General features: G+C 33.1%; 1 protein-coding gene across 1 annotated transcript in view; it reads right to left on the reverse strand.

Moving 5' to 3' along the window:
• Positions 1 to 850: 850 nt before the first annotated feature.
• Positions 851 to 21,998, reverse strand: part of LOC136024864 (xyloside xylosyltransferase 1-like) — a gene marked incomplete in the record, with an annotated part of 85,711 nt that continues 64,563 nt past the window's right edge. The window contains 1 exon segment of the mRNA XM_065700387.1: positions 851 to 3,237. Within this exon segment, the coding sequence (XP_065556459.1) occupies positions 2,935 to 3,237 (303 nt within the window).

Consider the following 21,998-nt stretch of genomic DNA (forward strand, 5'->3'; position numbering starts at 1 on the left):
TTATCTTTTCACTCTTAAAATGGCACTAGAGCCTTGAAATTTTCAAACCAAAAGGAAAAGACGGACAGGTGACCTTATAATGGTCACAAAATGACCTTTTATAAGGTCATAAAACTATGACCTTATAAAAATTCACGATGCTCCCCTCTCCCAAAAGAGGAAATACGTTACAAATTGTGCATGAATTTGGATCAGGAAGTACCTACCCTCAGAAGGGTGTAATTTCAAAATATTCCTCTAGGATAAGAACACCATTCATGTTTGGCAAGACGTATATTTCACCCACCCTGATACTCAATGTCTTTAGGACTCTGGCATTAAGTACAATTCCATAGACTCAAAGGGCAACCGGATTGTATACTTGCTCTTGTTTAAAAGACAAAAAAGATGTAAAATAACAGATAACTTCGAATTCCGTGAACTCTGGTTCCCATATGTATCTATTTTAATGTGGTTAATGTTTAATTTAAACAAGTAATGTTCTCTACTTTCTGTTTCTGTTGGTAAAATAGATTACAAATTTTAAACAATGATTTGTTCTCTGGATGTTTCTTGTCTGGCAGCAGGTTGTCTTTGAATAGATTAGGTTGGAGGAGGAGCGTACGTAGTTGTGTTGGCCTTAGGCGGCTTGGTGCTGCAGTAAGTTATTACTAGTAGTAGTAGTAGCATTTATACACTGATTATTTACCGTACTATTTAGATGTTCACTTAAGGATCTGATAACACTTATGCAGTGCATCTGAATTCGCAAGAAAGATATGTAAATTGATTAAATTGTAGCAACGGCAGCAGTGCAAAAAAAAGACCTATTGCCTATAGCATACAAATAGTATTTGTTATTGGGAAGTAAACAGGTATTTTCGGCTTGGTCAATTTTTTCTGTGGAAGCTATCAGGCGTGGAATATGGGGGATGCCCACTCTTCAATACTAACTCTATATGCTAAATTATGACTTTGTATCCCAATCCTTTACGAACAATAAGTGAAACATAAGGTTTGCTTAATTAGAGTAAGAAGCCTTTCGAAAGTTCTTAATTACATTAGTGTGAAGAGGGAGGTGTTCAGAGGAGGAAATTCTCCTTACTTGATAGTTTTTGTTCGTTTAACTTTAAATGTTGATCCTTAATTTCAGTTGAAAGAAATGTGTTCGTTTTTATTATTTAATCATTCAAAGGCAAAAACGATTCCCAGTGTAAAACGCTGAAATGTTGCTGATTTGCAATAACCTAAAATATCTAGCAGTTTATTTTTCATTTTCCTAAGCCTATGCCCGTGTGATTTCAAATCTATATTTTTGTGGTAAGCAAAAAAAAAAATGCATGAAATTTTCTTTAATTTCAATTTTTGTCATTGATTTTTGGTAAAACGGAGAATTGATTAATTTGAGGAAAAAACTGATCGGAGACGGAAATCGATCTAATAAATATAGAAAGTGAAAACACCGATATATGGTTTAATCAAACTATTGCCCATTACTTCCAGTTTGAAGCAAAACATCGTCAAACTCATCTAATAACGAACTTGAATCAAAACAATGATGCCCTTTGGATGCATTAGCTAGTTTTCATAGGCAGATAGACTGCCACTGCATCCACCTTGTCAACGTATCGTTAAACAGTGATGAGAGGGTAGAATGTTGACGTAAAGTATATAAGAAATGTACAAGATTTCTAAAGATTCAAAATATTGCTAAATTCTCTTAAACTGTATTTTCATCGCGAAAATGCTATCATTTTAAGCTACACAGTCAGAGAAAACATCAGCTCGCAGTGGCTTGACATCTTTCAAAATTTGAAAGGTAAGGGAAACTTCAAAATTTTGTTTAAATGAGTCTTTTTCAATAATCTAGGAACAATGGTTATACACGATGCTCCTTAAGTAAAAGAATGAAGCAAATACACACATATTTGAAACCATCAGGATTCAAAGCCACATTTTTATACCGTTATCGCTCATATGTTGGCCTTGTATTTTTATTTTGGACTTAACTTAGATTTGAAACCATACAACCTTAATTCCTTAGCTTAGAATTATTCTTCTATTTCACTGAGTCACAATTTGCAATTTTTTTACGGATTCAAAATATTTCCCAACTTTTTTGTAACGATCGGGGATTCATCTTAGCACTGCATTGAGTCAGTGCTTAACAAATTTTGAATCAAGTTATTCCCTAGATTGGACTGACTTCAATTTTTTTGTGATTTAGCACTTAAACCACTCTTTACACTGTGTTTTACTTTGATTGCTTTTTACTGAGCCAGGTTGGAATTAGTAGACTATAGTCTGTCCGAAAGTTGGAGCTAGCTCAGTACAGAACAAAGTCTTGAGATATAAAATTTCTATTTGGTTGTCATAGTCTTTCCTTTATATATATTCTACTACAAAAGTCCTTGCTTGACATCAGTTTCAACAGGGTGCCGCGTGGTGAGATTCTGTTAAAGGCCTAATGGTGGACAGGACAGAAACTTAGAGAATTCTGAGTCAATTTATTGTCTCTGCTCTTCTAGGTTTGAGTTCATTTTTTAAACTGAAACTACCTAGGTGCATCAATCCCACATTTGTTTTCTGAACCAGTTTATTATGTGAAAATTTGCCTTGAAAAATATTGCCATATATGGATTATTATATGAGAAAAAAGTTTATAATTTGATATCAAGCTATGATGCGCTATCGGTTAAGTTTAGAAAAAGCAAGAGAGAGGATTTTAATTTCCTATTACTTTTGATTCATGTTGGAATAAATACTCTCTTTCAACAGTACTTTTCTGACTTCATCATCTTCTCTAGTATTCACCTCTCAACTAATATTTACCTTCACCTGCATCATCATCACCTATTATTTTGTTAAGACATAAATGTTGAATAATACCAAACACGACTAACGAATACTGATTCCAACCTACAATAAAAATAATTCCATACCTTATCTATATATTCAAAGTTTTTGTGAATTCTTATGAAGAATTCTTATTTCTTTTTCACACAAATAATATCTTTCATGCTTGACAAAAAAAAAATGCAGAGGGCCAGTTTGTCTGTTGTATGAACAGTCTAAAATATAGAACAAATCTGGATATTCAGCTCCGAGAAGGGTAAAAAAATCTTGATCCCCAAGCAAAGCAGACATATTATACTTTTCAAACAAATATTTATAGCCGGAGTACGTAAGATGGTAGTTGTATTCTTTACTTTGTCTTGCTTTCTCTAAGTTAAACAAAATGACACCAGTGTTGAAACCCTGAAAAACAAAATATATTTACCATCATTGAATAGATTAGGCACTCCAAGAAAACTGATCGATTTTGTATACAGATAATAATTTAACGAATATCTTTTATTGGTCCTCTAGTACGACATACAATTTAGCCCCCACAGGCTACAAGATAGTAAATAATTCAAAAGACTTGAAATCCTGCAATTTCACAAAAACTCAACTTTTACTGTTGTACAAATGGTTTTGGCATAAAATTTGCTGTGACTTCAGTCATGAATTAACTGATTATAGTGAAAGTTATGGAAAACAGTAGTAACATCAGAGACAAAAAGAAATTTCTCTAACTCATTTTATTTCGAAGAGAGCTTTTAAATTTATTCACTAAAACACCAATGTATAAGCTCCACCATATACATGATATTTCTCTTAACACATAACTGTATATTTTTTAAACCAAATAAAAAAAAAAAAAAAATCCAAGAAACTCGTAGCATTTCTTATGTATAAAAAGGAAGTGTTTTAGCAATCTATGCTACTACTGAGAGTCTCTAATTCAGAAGAACGATATAACATTTTTCTTGACCCCTCGGCATGTGCCTTTGCTTTAGATGCAATTTTTTGGTGCTATTGTCTACAATAGATTAATTCATAGCTCACGGAAACAGGAAATATCCTTTTAAAAGGATGTGTTTTATTTTTACCACTGTTCTCCATTTATCCTTGATCTGCTATGCTTTTCAAAGGATAAAAGATTCGAAACACTGAGGGCTACTATTTATTATTTGCATCAATGTGCTGTCTGCAGTGTAAAAGTTGAATTCAATCCCTTTTATGAATTTTAATTAGTTTTGAGTCTCCTTAATTAGACCTTTCTATATTGATACAAACAAAGTAAAAATTTTAATTATTTTTCCATAAGAAAGTGGTATTTAATGATAAATCACAACATTATTGCTAAAATCAAAGAAAGAACTCGTTTTGTTGATCTTGAATGGGAAGAGATATAACGGAAGAGTTCAAGAAGCTTCTATGATCATAATTAGTTCCAAAGGGGATCTATTCAGAAGGATATACACAACCTACTTAGAAACAGTTTTTCACAGAGGTGTGTGTCAGTGGAGCCACTGAACTTGGATTTTCTTTATGATTTTCCAGATATTTATTATCTGTATTTATGGATTTTGTTGCACCTTGATGATATTGCTTTTCCTTAAGTTTTCTGGCCATTATCTCAACGGCAATTTCCAAAAAGAAACTATATCACTGACTTTTAGCGTCTTGGCACAAGTAAATAGGCTTTAAAACTTCAAATTTAGAAAGTCAAAAGAACACTTAAATTTTAAACTCTGCTAGTACTTGGACATTCTAAATCAGACGTTCCCAAATCTTAGGGCGATTTAGCGTAATTACAACTATTTTGTAATTAAGTTTTGAGATAATTTGAGCTACTTTGTATGGTTAAACTGGGTTTGAAGGTTGTTTTAATCCTTGAAAATCTTTTCCCATACCAGCTCTATAGGCTTCCAATCAACTAAATAAAAACCAGTCAGCCTTAAGACTCAGCATCATTTTGAGTGTCATTATATCAGGAATCAGTAGAGTCGAAAGAGATTGAAGGAAGTATATTTCCGCATCCGTTGGGCCTCTTAGGGAGATGAGCAATTATTAATAATTGAGATTTGATTTGAAATGAACTATAAAAAACCTATGAAAATCTGTAGATGGTGTTGCAGGCAAAGTGTCATTTTTTTAAAGCAAAATCAGGAGAAAAAATCAATTTGTATTATATGAATTAAATGATGTAAATGCAGGATACTAAAGATATGAAACTTATATATATAATGATCTTAAAAATTGTTATATGTGAGCAAAAAGAGGGGTAGCTTGCGCTAATTTTAAAAATCAGACAAACTCTGAGAAGTACATATATTCACTCAGGTTTCTATTGAGGGTTGAATCTAAATAAGCTTTAAACAGAGCAAATCAGAAAATAAAAGCATTATGTTCAATAGTCAAAACAATTGAATTAAAACTGAGTCCAGTTAAACGAAGTCTTATTTAAATGGGATTGAGTTTTATTCACTCAAACGAGGTATATGTTAAATGGGGTTGATTTGCTCGTGAGCTAAATTGCACGGTGCACAGCTAAAAGAGAATTAAATTTAAGGATTAAGTCAAATAGGGTTGAGTTACTGGGGGTTTAGTTGCCCAGGGATCTAATTGAACGAAGGTTCTGTTAAGTAGGGCTTAGTTACATTTGGGTTCAGTTAAACGGGGATTCAGTTGCCCGAGATGCTATTTAAATGGGCTTGAGTTTCATAGAAGCTCAGTTACACGTTTTAGGTTACACTCCAAACTTCTTTTAAGCAATGTGAAACGTCAATGCAACACTATCATATTTTTAATGCTTATTAAATGTACTTGAATGTAACACCATACATAAAGAAAATCTTTGTTTTTTTTACTTAAGACTCCAGAGCAAAGTCAAGCTAGGGATCTACATTCTGTCCATGAACCACCAAAATCCAACCGGAACCCAACGATGAGGCATGTAATGTTCACTGGAGTTTAAAAGGGCGAAGAGAGCCAACAAATTAAAAAGTTTAATATGGCTTAAACTTTAAATAGTTCTAAACAGGTAAAAAGAGTTAAAGAGATGAAAGCCACAACTAGGTTAAACTGTTGAAAGGTTGTGAACACCCTCAAACCCCTCCTCAATTAGCTTTGACTGGATCCTATAGAAATTATCTAAATTCGAGGTCATTAGACAAGTTAAAAAAAAAACAGGCACTTTAGCGAAAATTCGATAAATTTTTCTGATTAATCGTCATTAAGAGGGAAAGACATTTTAAAGAGGATAAAAAACTATGAAAATAAATAGTAAGATATAAAACGTTTTTCTGCTTAAATTCTACTTTATATGAAAGGTATTACGACAAGAATGAATCAAACAGTTTGCAGTAATGAACTGTAGTAAGGAGTGACCCGGCTCAATAGTAACCAAAACTTTAAGATAGAATTTTAATATCAATAGATACATCAAAAGAATCGGATTTGAATGTTAATTTCAAATATGTTAATTTCATTAAGTTTAGTCTTATCTATCCAAAGCTATGAGACTGAGAATATTTACCCTATCTTAGAAAAAGCGGAAAACACCCCCTAAAAGTCATATAGTTTTACAGAATTATATATCATGAAATTATAGGATTCATAGAATCATAAAATGTTGTAATCAGATTCAACCTATCAGAAAACTCTACTGTAGAAGTTTCAAGCTCCCTTGTGCAAAAATGTGGAATTTTGTATTTTTTGCGAGAAGAATGATCACGAATGCATGGTTATATTGTTTTTCGGTCGTAATTGCATCGTTCCAAAGATCCTAGAAGAGGGCTCTTTCGAACGTAAAAGCTATGGTGCCCTTTTTAAGTGAAAAAAAAAATTTGAGGGCATGTTTCTTTAGTATAGTTGAAAAATTCCATAACTATATCTTTAGGAGTAAAATGAACCCCCACAGTCCCCGTAGAAAGGGCTGTGAGTTATGAAATATGCCCATTGTTTACATATAGTAATTGTTATTGGGAACTATAGAGCCTTTTATTAGGGGAGAGGTTGTTTAGATTGGACGTCTATGGGGAGGATCTTCCTTGGAAAGAGAATTTCTAGGAGTACATATTTCAGGAGAAATCTTACGGTGGAAGGTTTTGAATGAAGTACCATACGAATTCTTATTAATTTTCTTACTTTCTCTTTACCAAATTTTTTATATGGAGACATTCTGGGGGAATTATCCAGGGTCTTTTTCTAAGTGTCTTGTTTAAATTAAAGAATGCTTATGGTATCCTCTCTGTGGTTTCGAGCTTAGCCACAGGAGTAAAATATTGGAGCTACCAGCCGATCAAGACGTTATTACGCGCACTTGGGTCTAATGTAATGCTAGAGCGCGTTTATTTAGTACACCTATGTAATAGAGTTTGTATGTTATTACATAAAAACAACTAGTTTTTTTAACTGAAAGTAAGGAGCGACATTAAAACTTAAAATAAACAGAAATTACTCCGTATATGAAATGGATTGTCCCCTCCGCAATCCCTCGCTCTTTAAGCTAATGCTTTTAATTGTTTTAAAAATCAGAATTGTGGCAAAGAGTCAAACTTTAGCGTAAAGAGCAAGGGATTGCGAGGGGGACAATCCATTTCATATACGGAGTAATTTCTGTTTGTTTTAAGTTTTAATGTCGCTCCTTACTTTCAGTTAAAAAAACTTGTTTTTTTATGTAATTTCTGAACATTTTTGAATTAATGTATGATTGATTTTGACTCTCCACACGTAAACTATTCAAATGAAATTTGCATATTAATTCCTTTTTTGGCTAAATGGCTTTCTCTTAGTTTTGATCATACGATTTAGAGAAATATGGGATGGGGAAGGAGGCCTAGTTGCCATGCAAATTTTTCGGTTACATAAAAAGGCAACTATTAATTTTAATTTAAACGAATTTTTTTATTAGCAAAAAATATGCGTAACTTTAGAATTAACTTACGTAACAAACTTTAATATACTTTAATTTATATTATGTATATGAGGGGGTTTGTACCCTCGTTAATACCTCCTTCTTTACACTAAATCATAAGTTTTGTCCCAATTCTTTAAGAATGACCACTGAATCAGAAAGGCCGTAGAATAATTAGTTGAAATTACTAAAAATACTTTAGCATAAAGAGCAAGGTATTTATCTCCTCCTAAATACCTAGCTCTTTATGCTAAAGCATTTTTAGAACCCCTCATATGCTTAATAATCTCTGTCCGTTTTAAGTTTCAATGCTACTTCTTCCTTTCATGTGAAAAAACGTTTTCATGTTCATTTTTCATTGTTTTCTTATAGTAATGCTAGAGAATCCTGCGCCCTTTTCATTGATTTTTTCTTCCCCCATGAAAGATTCCTCCAAGGAAAGATCCTCCAACTTAGCCCCCTCTCCTCAGCCCCACCCCCAAACAAAATAAAGTCCCCCTGAAAACGTCTGTACACTTCCAAATAACCATTACTATATGTAAACACTGGTCAAAGTTTTTAACTTGCAGCCCCTCCCCCGGGGATTGTGAGGGAGTAAGCCATCCCCAAAGACATATTTATTATGGTTTTTGACTATGTTTAACAAAATGGCTATCTCAAAATTTTGATCCGTAGGTTTTGGGAAAATAATGAGCGTGGGAGGGGGCCTAGATGCCCTCCAATTTTTTTGTCACTTAAAAAGGGCACTAGAACTTTTCATTTCCGTTAGAATGAGCCCTCTTGTGACATTCTAGGACAACTTGGTCGATACGATGACCCCTGGGAAAAAAAAACAAATAAACACGCACCCGTGATTTGTCTTCTGGCAAAAAATACAAAATTCCACATTTTTGTAGATAGGAGCTTGAAACTTCTACAGTAGGGTTTTCTGATACGCTGAGTCTGATGGTGTCATTTTCGCTAAGATCCTATGACTTTTAGGGGGTGTTTTCCCCTATTTTCCTAAATAAGGCAAATTTTCTCAGGCTCGTAACTTTTGATAGGTAAGATTAAACTTGATGAAACTTATATATTTAAATCAGCATTAAAATGCGAATCTTTTGATGTAGCTATTTATTTCAAAATTCAATTTTTTAGAGTTTTTGTCACTATTGAGCCGGGTCGCTCCTTACTACAGTTCGTTACCACGAACTGTTTGACATAATATGGAATGTTTTCTAAGGGATGTATTTGCCTGTTTCATAGTAAGGATTGTTTTCCAAGATATGCAGGTGTATATTATGCCATAGTTTCTTTTTGAAAACCCACGAGGACCAGGAAAAAACCTTCAGGAATTCTTTTCTTCAGGATTTCTGTGTTTATTATGATTAAAAACCTTCTAGACTTATTCACTTCAAGATTTTTAAGTCTTTCCTTTAAAAAACATTCAGAGGGGCAAGTCACTCAAGCATTAACATAGTCCTTACATCATCCCAATATATTAATGCATATCAGCCATTTTGTGCTGTCATATTCACTGCCATTTTCTACATGGAGAACTAGGGGGCTATCTACATTGCCCCTGTGGGCTATAAAACTGGAATGTAGTGAACTTCCCCACCAGCCGTCTCTTGGATTTTGAACAAACAACAATAATTTTTAAAAATGGATTCTTCCAGAAAGTTAAAGAAAAATTAGATTTCTGCTTATATGATGGTAAGTCTTTCTTTTTCTATACCCTTCCTCTTCCCATCAAAAATTTAGGTGTGCATACCAAGCTTTGAGTAACTTAAATTTTTATATATGACTAACATCTAAAAAAAACCTTTTGATACTGGTATTGCATGATTCTCACAATAAAAGAAAAAAAAATCTACCAAAATGTATTTTAACTTCGTCTTCGATTTCGATGAACCTTTCCGCTAATCAAAGCAGAATGTTAAAAATAAAGTACAAACAAGTACACTATGTCAAACCCTTAACGAAGGCTTCAATCATGTAAAAGACTTAATTTCTGTCGGACAGCTGCTCTTTTGATAAGTGCAAGGCAGCTTCCTTACCATCTGGGGAACTTGAACATTATGTTATTGCATGTGAGTCAACAATTAGAATGCTATGGTTAAGCATTCTTAATTTTTGAGAAGGGCGATCCAAATTTCTAGCTACTTATGTTTTAAGCGGTCAACATAACAAACTATTGCTATTTAATTGTGAAAAAAGGGATGCGTATTTTCCTTATTGAGAAAAAAAATCAAAAATATAATCACAGAACAAAAATACTTGTAATCAGGGGGACTCCTTAATTCAATTTTTGCTGTCAAATGCCCTATTTTTCTTATATTTGCTACATAATTAATCTTGACTTAGCAAGACTATTTGATTGTATTTTGGTTAGTTGAATTCGCTACCTTAATTTGAAAAAGTTTCTTTTGTTCTAGTGGGTCGTGAAAACTATGATTTCTATTCTTAATTTTCTTAGGAGTGGGGGTATGAAATGAGTTAAAGTTGAGTAAGGTATGCTGAAATTAGGCTCAAGTTATTTGAAAATAGATTATTACAAGAACGTTGATGATATTCTTGGCTCCAATAGAAATTTAGATGGTCCTCCTCAAAATTTAAGGATTATGTTTAACCACAACATTCCAACTTGTGATTTGCATTTAATAACAGAGTGTCTAAAGTCACCGGTAAGAGCCTTTTCGTGGAATTATCAGAAAAGTAGCTCTCCGATAGAAATAGCGTCTCCTATAAGATAGAAGCCATCATTTAGTGATTGACCTAGCGTACCTGCTTAGAAAAGTGCCTTTTTTTTTTATCAAAATGCTTCCAGTCGTAGAAAAAAACAATGAAATTGAAGACGGGGGTAAAAGCGTATGGATTTGCCAGTAAATAGGATTATTCTATCATTGTGAGAATCAAGCAAAAGCAGGATGGGAGGTTTTTTTTAGACGTTGATCCAAAATAATGAATTAAAGTAGCTCAAATTTGGGTGTGCATACCTTATTGTTTGGCGGGGGATGAGGAATAAAGAAAGAGAGGCTTACCAGCATCCAAGTAGAAATCCAATTTTCTTTCGACTGTCTGTAAGAGTCCAATTTTTATAATCCTTGTTCAATGTTCAAAGTCTAATAGAATACTGATGGGACAGTTCTTTCGAAACCCATTTACATAGCCCCCAAGAGACAATAGAATTTTTCGATTCCCTGTAAGAAAAGTAGTGCATGAGGCTTCTGTTTTCCTGGAAATAGCGAGAAAGGCTTTGCTCAATAAAATCAATATAATGTTTCTCCATATATAAAATGACTGCAAATTTGCTAGCACAAAATGGCTGATATACGTTAATATATTGGGATAAGGGGGTGGTGCCGTGAGTATTTTTAAAGACCAATCGCAGAAATCCTGAAGTAAAGAAGTCCTAAAGGTTTTTAAACAGAACAAACTTAGAAATCCTGCAGTATAAAATCCCAGAGGTCTTTTAAAGAACCATCTTAGAAATACTGATTCAGAGAGTTCCTGAAGGTTTTTCCCTGGCTCTCTTGGGATTTGAAAAATAAGCTATGGCATAACAAGACACCTGCATCTCCTAGAAAAAATTCCCTCTGATGTAACAGGTATCTATATCTCTTAGAAAACATTTATTTTTATGTATTTGAACCCTTTTAAATAAAAATATGTACTTTAGTATTGTATCAGACCCAGGTTTGCGTAACGATGTTTCTTGTGGCTAATGGCTCTGATATTTTACCTCTATAGCTTCGCTTGGAATCTTGGAGAAAATACTACTAAAACTAAGGTGAATTTTTCAGAGCGATTCGTCCAAAAGTAATTATACGTGATGGGGGGAGTTTTCAGCGAGTTGGAGAAGTCTGGGGAGAATTTGAAGGGGGAGAAGAGGGGTTGCACTTTACGTTGGATGAAACTTACACCGATGAGTTTGCCGTGAGGGTGAGGGGTATATTTCATGAAGGCTGAGCCCAATCTAGGGCAATGTTAAAAAAACAAACAGAAATTTCGCAGTATATGAGGGGTCACCCCTCCTCAATACCTTACGCTTTACGTTAAAGCTCGACTGTTTACTAAAATTAAAACACGAGGGCCGTTCAATTTAAACCTGGGGCTTTTTTAAAAGTTCAAACGGCTTTATCGTAAAGAGCAAGATATTGAGGAGGGGTCAACCTATTATAACCGGAATAAATCTGCCGAAACTAATATGCAAATTTTTGTTTTATTTTTTCCTGTAATAAGAACTTAATACAAACCTACATTAGTCAAAAAACGTTCGGAGATTGAATAAAAAAGCTAGCCTTTTTTAACTGAAAGTAAGGAGTGACATTAAAATTTAAAACAAACAGAAATTATTGCGTATGTGAAAGGGTCTTTCCCCTTCTCAACGCCTCACTTTTTAAGCTAAAGGTCTTATGGTTTCAAAAAGTATAGTTGTGACAAAGAATCAAATTATACCGTAAAGAGAGAGGTGTTAAGGAGGGGTCCCTCCTTTTCATACACGGTATAATTTCCCTTCGCTTTAATTTTTAATGTCGTTACTTACTTTCAGTTAAACCAATTTTTTTTTATATTTAATATCAACTAAGAGCCATCAAAAGTTATCTAAAATATGAGGGAAGACCTAACCAAACCTTAAGCAGCAGTCCTTATGCTAAAGTTTGACTTTATCCTAGTACTTAGAAAATGTATAGGCTAGTGAATATGAAGGCGTATTTTCATATTTCTTGGAAAAAAGAAATATTCACTTGGTGTTGGAAAACAAATTATGAAGAAAAATAGACCACTCAGTTTTAGGTTCTTTAAAGATCAGTACGTATCCTTAACCTAACAACGGGGGGGGGGGAAACTTCCCTCATATTGGCTGACATTTTGGGTAATTATGCTTAATTTCGAGAAACAAAAATACTAAATGAGCTCTTTTTCTCTGAACATTGCTGCCTAGGAGCATATTTTGAGTTCTAGATTCGGCCTTTAGAGGGTAGTAACCCACCATACATTTAGGGTAATCCTATGGATTTTATTGAAAAATTAAATTAAACCAAATACAGAAACAAAACAGAAAAAACTTGTTTTTCATATTAAAGAAAACAAAGTTCATCTCAACTTAAGAGGAAAAGCTGCTTTTTCGTATTTGAGGTCTTGGTGTCTTTACCTTATAATTTTATTTATGTCCTACCACTTTGAAAGTGTTATACATAGTGTATAAAAAGGTGCAAACAGGGAACTAGAAAAATAAATAATGGTACAAAAAGGTTTAGTCAAATGTTGCCTGTTGAAAAAAAGAAGAATGAAGGTGATAAACTGAATGAATGTTACCCATATCCTAGGCAATAAAAACAATTACAGATAAATTCTGAAAGACAAAAAACCTGAAACAAGTTACTAAACGGGCAAATTAGCAGATAAGTATACAAAAATAAACTAGGAAGTTTGACATATTAGACTCAAGATATAGAGAGTATAAGAAATGCGATATCCTTACATATAACAAATACTCTTAAGATAAGCAAATAAGCAAGAGCACCCACACAAAGAACAAAATTACCTTTCGACTGTAACTTAAGTTCCTGCTTGCAAATTTTTTATGTCAGGACAATTTGCCAGAGGTGATCCTATTAGATTACCGTAAAATTCATCAAACAGGAGTTTGGGTTAGAACCCATTATAAGAAATAATTTATGTGTATGGGAATTTTCACAAGTTTCAAAGAAAATTCAGTCGACAGTTGATTGAAATGGTAATTAACTATTTTAGTGATCAAGCTAAAGTGCAGGCCTGCCTTACTAATAAAATGAAAACTGATCAAATATGCGTATTTATAACATTGTTTTAGGATGAAAATAAAAGCAGTTTAGGTTAGAATAGGAATTGCTAAGAAAAGTGGTACTATCCAAAAGAAAACCGTAAATCTAGGCCCAATACCTATTCCTAATGTAGATGAAGTAGTGAGTGAGCTAGAAAATATTGAGATTCTTCTATCACCAAGGGTGACTTCAATGAAAATGAGGAGGGGGACTTGCAATTCGTTAAGAAAGTTAGAAAGACAGAAGAGGCCAGGCCATCCCAGCTAAGGGAGAAAATAGTATACATATTGTTTGACAATATGAAGGCTGTACTAGATCATAGGCGATATGAAGAGAAAGGAAAGATAAAGGCCTCTATTTAGTTCATAAAACCAACAATCCACTTTGGAGTGAACCATTTCTGCTTTTGATGGTTTTACAATTAATATCTCAGACAATGATAAGCTTTAACTTTGTATCGCCAATATGAGACAAAAATATGTAGGGACTAAAAATGATGGTGCCTAACTACAAAATAGAAAATATTAATTTGTATGCCTATTCTGAAATTTTTTGATATGACTCCCGAAGTAAAGGTGCTATAGATTAGTCTGTTGTCATCAGGCTAAGCAATCACTTTTGACTCCTATATCAATATACTTGTTTTTTATAAACTGTCCTTTTTGTGTTTTGAGTAAAGTGCTAGGTTCTTTTAATAATTGAGAAATATTATCAGTTGGTTTTTTGAACTAGTATTATTGATGTCTGTTATATAGACTGTGAATTAATGAGTTTTGTTTGTTTTAAGTCTCGACTTTCCTCTTTACTTACCTCAAAAAAACTATTTTTTTAAATTGACTTTTGTCTGTTATAATTTAAATCTAATGCTGATGTTACATTGTCTTGATCTGTTTAATGTTTTTTTTTTTTTGGGGGGGGGGTCCTCTATCATAACCAAAACAGTTTGTGTTCAGTTTTAGTATTAGTGTCACTTCTTACTTCCAATGAATTGTTTTTGTTTAAACAGTGACGGTTTTTAAAAAAGGCCAGCAATTAACTCTCCCCCTTGTAAATTGTTCTCCTGGAAACATCCCTCAGAAACTTTCCTTCTCTTGGAAAATTATTCCCATTAATTATAGCCCCAACTCAAACCTCAGCTAAAAATTGTCCTGATATTTCCTAATAACAAACATTCAGCTACATTTAAATAATCGACAAAATGAATAACTTACAAACCTTTCTTTGTAGACTACTGAAACCAACAGCAACAACGAACTAACTAATTTAAATAGCTTGAGGCAATTTTCTTTATCCAGGAATTATCAAAGATATATAAAAAAATAAAATTTTTGATCTAGGAGCAAAAAAATGTCGGCTAAGAATCACCATAGTCAGCCTCAACAAATACAGGTAATCCACATAATAATTTAGAAGGCCATAGACCTTGATTAAAATAAATGCCCAATTAGCAAGTGATACCTTGGCAACCTGATTCAAGGTACTATGGAGGATCATGTCATCACCAAAAGCATAGTTAATACCTTTAATCTATGCTGTAACCCCTCAAAAATAACTTTCAACCTATATGGTCACTTAAAAACGACACTAACAATTTTACTTTCTATTCGAATGAGAATCACTAAACAACTTTATATGATGTTATGGTAGCCTGATTGCCCTGTTAGAGAAAAAAGGAAAAGAAAAAGAGACACACTAGTGCAACCATGCAAAAAAATGATTTTCATTGTTACTCAATATAGGGGGCTGTTATTACCCTTTACTAGAATTTTGAACATGCTGGTTACAATCTGGTAATTCTTGTTTTTGTTATGATGTCATTTTCGAGGAGTTTCAGATTCTTTTTCAAAATCACACAAGTTTATTTTTTTAACTAACTTTTACTTTTAAGATTAACTGAAATAAAGGTAACAATTCCTGAATCAGTGTCAGACTCCAATATTTTCTCATTAACCAGTATTTTTCCAAATGTATTTTGCAACAATAATATTGGCAGGAGTTTTCTCTAGGATGTAGCTACTGCTCCAACCACGATGATGCATACAGAATTATTTGAATTTAAATAGTATTAATTACATCATTTTTCTCCAGAAGGGTTTATATTGTTTTTATTATATATGATGCCTGCAAACTCACACAAATTACAAATATTCTGGATAGCTAAAAAATTAGGCCTAGAAATAGAAACAGCAAAATGAAGGACCATAAACGGCAAAAAAAACTAAATGAAAAAGTCAAAAACAAATAAATGAAAATGAAACAGCAAAAATAGAACTGAGGTGCAAAGAAAAATGTTGTAATATAAAATCTGGTGTTAGAAGACATATCAAATTGCTATGAAATAAAGGATTGTCTTAGTTTATCGTGAGTGAGTCTTTGAAGGGTAGATCAATGATGGAGCTGAGTTCACGCAAGAATTACTTAAACCCATTAAAAATGCTGATATTTCACCCTAAAATGAAGAAGGGTTTGTTTAGTGTCTAGATAGATACATGGGGATGAGAAAATATATCCACAGTTGACTTTTTAATACCCTTGAATGGAATGAAGTTATTTTGACGTCTGAAAAGGAATAACAGGAAAGTGGAAATGACTTCATAGCAGAAAAAAAACATGCAATTTAGGTCGCATTTATATACATTCAAAGGAAAAATTTAATTCATTTTTCTCCTGGGGTGGTCGTATCGTTCTTAGTATCTATGAAGCATGCAAAATTACAAAAGATGACTCCTAACTTATAAAGGAAAAGGCATGGAACCAGGAAGAGCAAAAATAAAATTTATTTGCAAAAATAAAAGTGGCATGACAAAATCTGTGGTTAGAGCAAAAGTAAATTACGATGGAAAGAATTAGTTTCTGAGTTTAAAGTTTTTGATTCTATGAAAGACGAACAGAATAGAAGAATTAAATTATAATATCTATTAAATGTTCAAAGTCACGAAAGTTTACAAATTAATCTGAGCAGCTAAAGAAAATATTAAGGAACACAAAACAGCCAGAACTTCATTGAATAGCAAACTGTGTCTTAAAACTAAAGAATAAAACTATAATAATGTTATTGCATAAAAAAGATTCACAATGCAACAAAGAACTTATTTTATAGGTGCCTATAAAGAGTAACAGGAAAGAGAAACTGAATTCACTTCAGAAAATGGAATTGCCGATTTGCCACCATATGACTTGAAACAAAAATAAAGCGATAATTATGCCAGAGCATTATTTAGGTAGTTTAGAGAGTATAGGCACTGGAACATTCTTTGTTTTTACTGAATTATATAGTAACACCATTAAAGAAAAACATAACGACTGAGGAAAGACATTTTTGGTTTCTAATAAATTTTGCAAAATTACAGATGACTTTGAATGAATCCAAACAGCTAGAAAAATGCATAGGAACATATTCTAGGTAATAATGCATGAAAATGAGGCAAAAACAAGATCTGCACCAAGAAGACATATGACAAGAAGCATCACGAATCACAAATAATAAAGAAAACAACTAAATCTATGATAGAAAAAAAGTAACATTGATGATCATATCGAATCCTAATCTAAGATATACAGTTAGAAGAGAAGCAGCAGTGAAAACTAAATTGAGTTTCAGGTATAAACAAATACTATAATAACGTTGATTTCTTGGCTCATTATCAGGGTGGAGGAATTAAACTTACGCAAAAATTTCTTAATTTGATTGAGGTTGCTGATTCTACCCCTTGTGAAGAAATATTAGGGAAGAACGAGCTAATTATTTGTAGACGAAATTCAAGAATAAAATATATACAAGCCTGCCAAGATGTGAGCTTTGGGGCCCAGGCATTGCCTAAGCCCCTGGTTAATTTTTACTATTGGATGAAAGTTTTGGGCCATTTTTTTTCTTGTTCTTTTTGTCAACTTTTTCTTGTTCACTGAGATTCTCTTGGCTTAAGGACTGACAAAAATTTGCTTTAAAATTAGGCAATTTAAAAAAATAAAAAATATTTGGGGATAACTTTAAGATGAACCATTGTCTAGATTATTTTTGTACTGGCTATTTGTTAGGCTGTTAATATCGAAATGATCTGGGAGAACTAATCTTTTTCTCATTTATGAGCTCCTTAATAACCGGAACTGTTAAAAAAATCTCTATTCCTATCATCACAGGTAATAATCTCTTTAAACTTCAAGGCAGTGGGGTAAAAACTGGACTTTTTTCAGGCCCTTATTCAAGGGGTTTATTCTACAAATGTTAAAAAGTATTATGCTTTTTTTTCTGGGCCACACTTTGTGGAAAAAAATCTTCTTTTCAGTTTTTGTTGTGCTTGGAATCTAAGACCCATGGCTTGAAGCCTAAGGATAAGGTTTATTTTCGAATTTTTACCGTTTTGAGGGGACCGTTTACCTAATATTTAATTTTGGGAAATTTGGGTTGTCCTTGTCTAAGTAATTTAAAGTTTAAGTAGTTAAGAAGAAGGTTTTAGGACCCACATTTTAAGTTCCCAAGGCTACTTCTTTGTTTTTATTTTGTATTAGTGGTCCATTAAGCACAAAGAATGAAGGATATAGGATTCAAGTAAGTCCCTAAACAATTTCTGACCCTTTTTTGGGTTCAATTCTGGTAAACTTAAGCTTATAAACATTTTTAAATTCGTCTTTGCCCAAGACCTATGGCTATAAGTTTATAATCAATCAGCAATAAAAGAATATTTGCCTCACCTTTGGGCCAAAAACCAACAATCATATTGCAATTGGCACTGTTTCTCTCTTGAGAAGAGATACGAACCTTAATATTGTTTATCCATTTGGACACCCTGGAACGATGTCGATTTATCCAATATAAAAGCTTTCTGTAAGCCGTTAGGAATTAACCACATTTAGTTCCTATGTAAAGCATAGTTTAAGGGCAATTTCATATACGGAATCGACTGATGTGAATTATTTACTACTTTGAAAAAAATGTTACCTAAAATTTTGGTCCTATAACACGGAGTTAAGAATAGAGGGATTAGCAAAAGGTGTGCGACAGGAAGTACTTTTGTCCTCTATTTGATTTGACACTTAACAAGCGTACTATAAAATTCAACTTATAAGCTAATGAGCTTTCTCCCGAGCTCTTACGCCGTTGATACACAATGACAAGAAAAAAAAAACAATTACACATGGACGATTTTTGACTGTGCTGGGACGAATTGTATATGGACGAACTGTATATAAGCAACAGAGCCATATTACCTCTGATTTTCATTACTTTTCATTTAGAGTGATAACAGTGGTCAAGTATGGCTTTGAAGAACGGGCACTCCAAAAACTGGATAAAAATTTACTAGATGTTTTCCCGAGAAGCTGCTGACGGATTGTTATGGGTACCTAGCTGAAACAGTAGGATGTACGAAAAATGTAGTTCAATCCTGCTTTCTAGGGCTAAAATGAAAGAAAGGTTGATATGGCTAGGCCACGTTCTGTGGACACAGGATGACAGATTGCCGAAAAATATCCTTTTCGGCCAACCATGTTGAGCTAGACAGAAAGCAGATCTGTATTACCTTTTGGTCACTCGGGTAGCTGCAACAAATGACTGTACTAGCTTAATGGTCAACTGTCTTAAGTGAATATTTCTTGAGGGTCATTAACGCTCGTTAGTGCGAGCCCATCGATTTCAAAACACCCATTACTAGCAGCCACAAGCGTTATATCGACAACACCAAAGTTGGGCCCCAACACCTAGGCAAGTATTTGCTAGGTCCTGACCAAGTTCAAAATAAGGAAATACAAGGTTCTCTTTCAACTACTGTATTAACTGAAAAATGTAGGGCAAGCACGAGACAACCAATAGCACTAATAAGAACACCTAACAAAACCTAAAACACCTAAGCCACACTTACTTAAGACTTATAGTATGAAATTTTTTTCTCAAAATAGATACAATTAGTCAGAAAAAAAAATGTTTAAGACCAGGAGAGCCAAGGCTAGAAAACATTTTCTTTTATACTCTTCCAAAAAACAACAAAATTTCCCAGCCAGCTGCTTTTCTGTGGTTAACTGGCCTGCACCAAACTGGCTAAAACTTGATAAAGATTTTCGAATGGGATTCAAAGGGATTTTTGAAAAATAACATTTTTTAACATTTATTGAAAAATAACATTTTTTAACATTTATTCAATAATAGTTTACACTCATTTAGTTATAGTTATTACAATACTCCCCCCATATGGAAAAGACTTCACAGTCTTTTCATTATAAGTATATATTTTATTCTAAATATTTAATTCTTAGTACATATTTTTTTCCAAAGTTATTCGTTCTGTTCGATCCTTGGATCATATTAGCCAAAAGAACTCTTGCGCTTGAACTATCTCATAGACAAGTTGGTTTTTCAGTTTGATTAGAGATTGCTGAAATAATTAGCAGTTAACCCACAATTTCATACCATGGATTTACTAGTCTTTGTATCAGCTTAATACTATTTGATTTTTTCTGCGCGTATTTGTCTTATGAAATTCACATGCCCCTTTTGATCGTAATGTCTTTTTTGGACGCCGCCGAAGGGATTTGGTTTGGTTAAATAGCCCTTACGAGACAAATCCACACTAACTCTTGTCTGAGGAAAATAAATATCTATTTTCCACATTTAATGTAAAAAACATCGTACCCTTAACAATCTTAGAAGGAAAGAACGAATTCCCAAGAAACAATGAAGAAAGAAATTACAAATTTAGTAAAACAAAACTTAAGTAATTTTTCTCTTATTCCTGTTTACATATTTTTTTTCTATTTTCTTCCAAACGAGATCGCCAAAGAAAAATATATGGCTTTCTGATCTATTTAATGAATGAGAAAAAAGTTATTACCGCAAGGCGATTTCTAAAATTTTTCATTAACATTTAAAGAAATAGATTATTACATTTGTCCTATTTTTATATTGACACTGACTCTACTAGTGGAAAATCTCGAACTAAGGAAGATCACATGGGAAGTGCGTAACCCGTATTGCCTTTTCCCCATAATTTATGAAAACGGGAAATCCCCGCGGGTACCAATATGGCTTTTCTGAATACGTCTTGGCTCTCTTTTGCAATGTATTACCAAATGTTAATCTAGATCCTCTTGTGTATATCAATAACTTAGCCTAATATTCTTTGTTCCCTTTTTTGTCAATATTTCTGTCCTTTTTCAATTATCCTTGCTTAGAGGGTATCGAATTGTAGTGATGTTGCGTCCCTCCTATGCATTTATATAGCTTTGATAAGTAAGTATCCTACATTTCTATGATCTGAAAAATAGCATGGTTTAAACAACTGAAAATTAATTGGTTTCTACATACAACATTCAAATTATTATACCGCAATCTTACGTATTAATTCTTGTATAACACATCAGATGGAGCAGTAACCATAAGATAAAGAATATTTGATACATTAAATATTATTGGATATATTAAAGGATAATTTTGGACAGTACACGAACTTTAATATATTACGTATAGTGTCATCAACCAACCAATCCAATTCCACACTTTCTGCAGTTTCTGATTCGCCAATTTCATTTTGATACATATTTTTGATTGACGACACCCTTCAAAATGATTTTTCCATACTTACTCCATGATCATTTCGTCGACAATTCTATCTAATTGCAGGTTACCTACTTTTGTGCTTTTTCCTTCTATCCTACAAAATTTCCTAAATTGTACTACGTCTAATACTACTACTACTACTAAATTTCCTAAAATACTACTAAATTCCTAATGATCTACAACGATCCTGCTTAGCGTTAATGGATACTCTAGTTGTAACAAATACTCTAGTTGTCCCTTCGCCAAGCCAAATGCACATTTTTTTTTAAGACCTTCGGGTCCATCTTGCCGTAATCGCAACCTATAATAAAATTCCTTTTACTTGGAAACGAAACTAAATTTTCACTATATCCCTTTTCTGTACAATCTTTACGTACTCCCTTTTGTAACTGAAATTCTCCATCACTAAGAAGAAGTGCAAACCCCATTGTGGTTGTTGTCTCAACCGATTTAAACTAAAATTATCGCACTAAATATACTTCTTACACTAATTGCTCATAGGTTGTTTATAAGACACTTATATTTTCCATTATTCATAACAATTAAAGAATATTCCTCAATAACATTTAAACTACTGTGACTGTGTTACAAAGAAAAGAAAAGAACAAAATGTGGTTTCTTAAAGTATAATGTTTTCTGCAAATTACTATCACACTTTATTTTGTCGTTTCATGTGTTTTTTTTCACGGGTTTTTCCTCTTTTTTTTTTAAGGGAACATGAAAAAATCCGTGCATCACATGTCCGACAGGTAGTCATTTTTTTGTGCACTTGTTCCTGAAGCTTTTGCTTTGAACACTTACAGCAGAAAAAAATTGAAATCCTAGATTAGCTAAAAAAAAACAAGCATAATATAAAAAAAAAATCCTTGAAGCAAAGAATTATTTTCAAAAGTTCCCTCTGTTTCTGTTTGGAATGTTGGATTGTCAAATTCGATGC

Source organism: Artemia franciscana, chromosome 1, assembly GCF_032884065.1.
Source record: "Artemia franciscana chromosome 1, ASM3288406v1, whole genome shotgun sequence".
NCBI lineage: Eukaryota > Metazoa > Arthropoda > Branchiopoda > Anostraca > Artemiidae > Artemia > Artemia franciscana.